Source organism: Hipposideros armiger, unplaced genomic scaffold (genome assembly GCF_001890085.2).
Source record: "Hipposideros armiger isolate ML-2016 unplaced genomic scaffold, ASM189008v1 scaffold_508, whole genome shotgun sequence".
NCBI classification, from domain to species: Eukaryota; Metazoa; Chordata; class Mammalia; order Chiroptera; family Hipposideridae; genus Hipposideros; species Hipposideros armiger.
In genome coordinates, this window is record NW_017731858.1 from 705,595 (window position 1) to 710,395 (window position 4,801).

General features: G+C 37.7%; 1 protein-coding gene across 1 annotated transcript in view; it reads right to left on the reverse strand.

The window, feature by feature from the left end:
* KIAA1210 (KIAA1210 ortholog) overlaps positions 1–4,801 on the reverse strand; it is a 120,505-nt gene that overhangs the window by 30,462 nt on the left and 85,242 nt on the right. Inside the window, exon 6 of the mRNA XM_019667838.1 lies at positions 2,204–2,277. Coding sequence (XP_019523383.1) covers positions 2,204–2,277 — 74 coding nt within the window. The remainder of the gene's footprint in view (positions 1–2,203; positions 2,278–4,801) is intronic.

Sequence of the window (4,801 nt, forward strand, 5' to 3'; positions counted from 1 at the left end):
CAGTGTCAGATTAAAGAAGAGACTATCTACAGCCTTGAGAACTGCAGCCCAGCAGCCACAGACTCACAGCGCAAATAATTCCGGCAAATGGGAAGGAACTGCAGGGGCAAGACAACTGTGGACTGGTAGTCACCATTGCTCAAGGCCACCTCTCACAGACCACCCTGCCCCCACTTTTCTGGGCTTATCCCTGCAGGGGCCACCAGAGCTGTGAGACACACAGGCTCTGCATTGGGCTACAGGGGGGAGCATTGGGACTTCAGAAGCTCAGAACTCTATCGCCCTCCACATCCCGCCATTAAGGTGGTTCCCTAAGACCATGGTAACCTGCTCACAGAGGAAAACACCACCTTCCAGGGAACCCCTGATCACATGAGAAGCCCGAACAGTGCAAGAGAAAATATAACATTACAGTGTGAGATAGAATAAAAGGCTGCAGCGGGAGAGAAAATAAAAATTTCCACCAACACCTACTGGAAAGCAAAAGAAAGACCTCTTTATATCAACCTGCTGCAGAACCCACTCCTGTAGATGCCCGGGAAGAGAAATAATAATTCATTAATTGCCGTGAATAACCAAGGTAACAAGGCAGATCAGGAAGAAAATGAAGTCTCCAGAAAATGAACTTAAAGACATGGAAATCTGTGACTTAAGTGACAAAGAATTCAAGATTGCAGCTCTGAAAAAACTCAACAAGATGGAAGAAAACACACACAGGCTGTTTAATGAACTCAGAAGCATAATCAAAGAACAAAATGAATATTTTACCAAAGAGATTGAAATTCTAAGAAAGAACCAAATAGAAATTCTGGAGATTAAGAACTCAATAAAAGAAATGAAGAACGAAATAGCCAGCTTAAGTAATAAAAATGACCAGATAGAGGAAAGAGTTAGTGACATCGAAGATAGAAATCTGAAAATGACACAGATGGAAGAACAGAGAGACTTGAGAGNAAGAGCATAATACATATTTTTCTGAAGTACACATAGAACATTCCCCTGGATAGACTATATGTTAAGCCACAAAATAACTCTTAATAAAATGTAAAAGGTTGAACTCATACAAAGTATGTTCTCTGACAACAGTGGGATGAAACTAAAAGCCAGTAACAGAAAGAAAACTGGAAAATTCACAAATAGATGGAAATGAAATAACATATACTTAAGCAACTGTGGGTTAAAGAAGAAATCAAAAGTTAGAAAATACTTTGACATGGATGGAAACTAAAACACAACACAACAGAACTTATGTGATACAGCAAAAGCAGTCCTCAGAAATGTACAAAGAGGAAAAATATCAAATCAGTAACTTAACTCTCCAATTTAGTGATCTAGAAAGAGAAGAGCAAACTAAACAAAAAGCTAACAAAAAGAAGGAAATAATTAAGATTAAAATAAAGTAAATGAAATAGATAAATTAGTGAAACCAAATGTTGGTTCTTTGGAAAGTATAACAAAATTGGCAAATCTTCAGCTAGATTGATGAAGAAAAAAAGAGAGAGGACACAAGTTACTAAAATCATAAGTGAAAAAGGACAATTACTACTGACTTTACAGAAACAAAAAGGATTATAAGACAGTACTATGAATAAATATATATCAACAAACTAGATAACCTAGATGGAATGGATAAATTTCAAGACACACCCAAACTACCAAAACTGACTCAAGAAGAAATAGAAAATCTGAATAGACCTATAACAAGTAAAGAGATTGAATCAGTAATCAAAAACTCCCAAAAAAGAAAAGACCAGGGCCAGATGGCTTCACTGGTGAATTCTACAAAGATTTTAAAGAAGAATTAACACCAATCCTTCACAAATTTTTTAGAAGAGAGAACACTTCCTGATTCTATGAGGCCAGCATTACCATGATTCCAAAGCCAGATAAAGGCATCACAAGAAAAGAACACTATACGAGGTCTGACAGTTAAATTCGTGAACTTGTTGCAACGATGTTGCTAACCTTTTTTAATATCAGAGGGATTATTCATTATGAATTGCACCAACTGGACAAACAGTAAACCAAGTTAACTGTTTGGAAGTGCTGAAAAGGCTATGTCAAAAAGTTAGGCGACCTGAACTTTTCACCAACAATTCATGGCTCTTGCATCACAACAATAAACCAGCTCACACGGCACTATCTGTGAGGGAGTTTTTAGCCAGTAAACAGATAACTGTATTGGAACACCCTCCCTACTCACCTGATCTGACTCCCAATGNGTAGTTCATCAGGGGTAAAGCAAGAGACATGATAAGGAGACAACCTTGCAGCAATCTATTGGGTTGTCAGGGAAGTCATGACACACTTTTGCATTGAAAAGCATAGAAAAATACATCATGACTTTCCTGACGACCCAATAAATGAACTCCTCATTAGCCAACACAACAGAAAAACTGGCAGCTAATTAACCCCCACCATGTTAAATAGCAACATTTATACTGCAATGGAACTAAAGCCCAGGCATGTAATCAGCTCAGACTTTAAGCACCTAAATAGCCGATATACCCCTTCTCAAAAGTGAAAACTGATTAGGTTGTATATGCATGACTTATTTTCCACATAATTATGTTTCCCCATGTAAAGCAATATTGAAGAAAAATATTATACTGTCTCATTAGGGAAGAGAAGATGAAGATGAGCCAGGTTGGGAATGTGGCAGGAGTTAGGGAAGTGCTAATTAGGAGGATTCTGTGGCCCAAAGGCCCAAAGGTGGGCTAGAGATTCTTGGTAGGGTAACTCAGCCTTGCTAAGTCAGACTGCTTGCAGGAGAGCCTTGGGCTTGTGTCTCTGCATGGTGAAAGCTGAGGTCAAACAGAGAATCACAGTGGCTCCTTATGTCACATATGCTATACAGAGATATATGTTCACCCTCACTGCCCATCTCACTTATACTCAAGGAACTGAAGCCAGTGAACTAGGTCAGAGGGCTGTGACACCCAAAGAAAAAGATCACGCAGGCAAGAATTAACAAGTTTTGCTAACTAGAACTGAAAGGGACAAAGCACCCAACTCTTCACCCAAGGAAATGCAGAAGAAATAGGCTGAGACAGTAAGGCCTTAAGCAGTGCTTTCTATTCTTTCCTAAGACTTCGAGGAGAGAGTAAGCCTAGGGTAAAAGGTCTACTGGGTCCTTGAGAGAGAAGATATGTTTTCCCCTGTGACCAGTAGGAGGCAGCAGCTCAGAGAAGAAAGAAGACACCAACCTGGAAAGACTCCTCTGAGAGGGTAGAGACTTAGTCATCTTTTATTCCGACCTTCCATTTGGATGATTGTGTTTCCTGCCTAGCTTCCTAGTTCATCTGGTTAGGATAATGATTACAGCTGCTTCTTCGGATGCTGCTGCTGCTGCCACCTGCCCTCCACGAGCTCACCGCAGTGAACTAATCAACCAAGGAGCATGGTAGAAATAGCTAAGAACTCTCATTCCTGGAGGCGGTTTAATTGTACCACCAAAGACTAGAATTTCTGCCTGCCAACCCAACATTTAACCTGAAGCAACTTGACTCAATTCTTGAATATACTAATACTCAAGCAGGACAAATGTTTCCACTGATGCTTGGAAATGTTTATGATAAATAATTTAACTCCATTCCTTAACTTATAAAATACATAGTTAGCCTATTCAAATTAATATAAAGAGAAAGCTTCACATCTTAAAATGTTATCTAATTTTCTTAATTATAATCCCCAAGGTAACCACTAAGAAAATAATTTTAAAATATATAGAGAAGGAAANCCACTGCTATTCAACATAGTATTGGAAGACCTAGCCAGAGTAATCAGGCAAGAGAAGGAAACAAAAGACATGGTAATAAAGAAGTTAAATTGTCACTTTCTGCAGATGACATGATGCTTTATATAGAAAACCGTAAACACTACACCAGAAAGCTATTATTGGGTTGTCAGAAAAGTCATGACATATTTTTTTCTATGTTTTTCGTTGCAAAAATGTGTCATGGCTTTTCCAACAACCCAATAGAAACAATAAACAAATACAGTAACGTCGCTGCTACAAAATCAATGTACAAAAATCCATATACTAATGAAAAAATCTCAGAAAATGAAATTTAAGAAATCCTTCTGAAATTGCAAAAAAAAAGAATAAAATACCTAGAAATATATTTAACCAAGGATTTGAAGGTCCTACACACTGAAAACTATAAGACATTTTTAAAAGAAATTGAAGAAGACACAAAGAAATGGAAAGACATTCAATATTCATGGATTGGAAGAATCAACATAGTTAAAATGGCCATATTACCCAAAGCAAAAAACAGATTTAATGCAATCCCCATCAAAATCCCAAAGGCATTTTTTCAAGAAATAGAACAAAAAATCATCAGATTTGTATGGAACCAAAAAAGACCTCGAATAGGAAAAACAATCCTAAAACAACAACAACAACAATGCTGGAGGTATCACACTTCCTGACTTCAGCTTATACTGCACAGAAACAATAATCAAAACAGCATGGAATTTTAATAGATATATACGACATAAAAGGTGCAATAGATTGGGGGAGGGGGGTTACCACTTTGTGAGGGGTGAAATGTATAAATATTACATTGTTTTGTACACCTGAAACTAACTATAAAATAAAACCAGCATGGTACGGGCAGAAAAAAAGACACACAGACCAATGAATGAAATGGAATTGAAAACACATAAATAAACCCACATAAATATGGACAGATAATTTTCAACAAAGGAGCCAAAAACTTACAGTGGAAAAAAGAAAGCCTCCTCAACAAATGGTGCTGGGAGAATTGGACAGCCACATGAAAAAGAATGAAGCTAG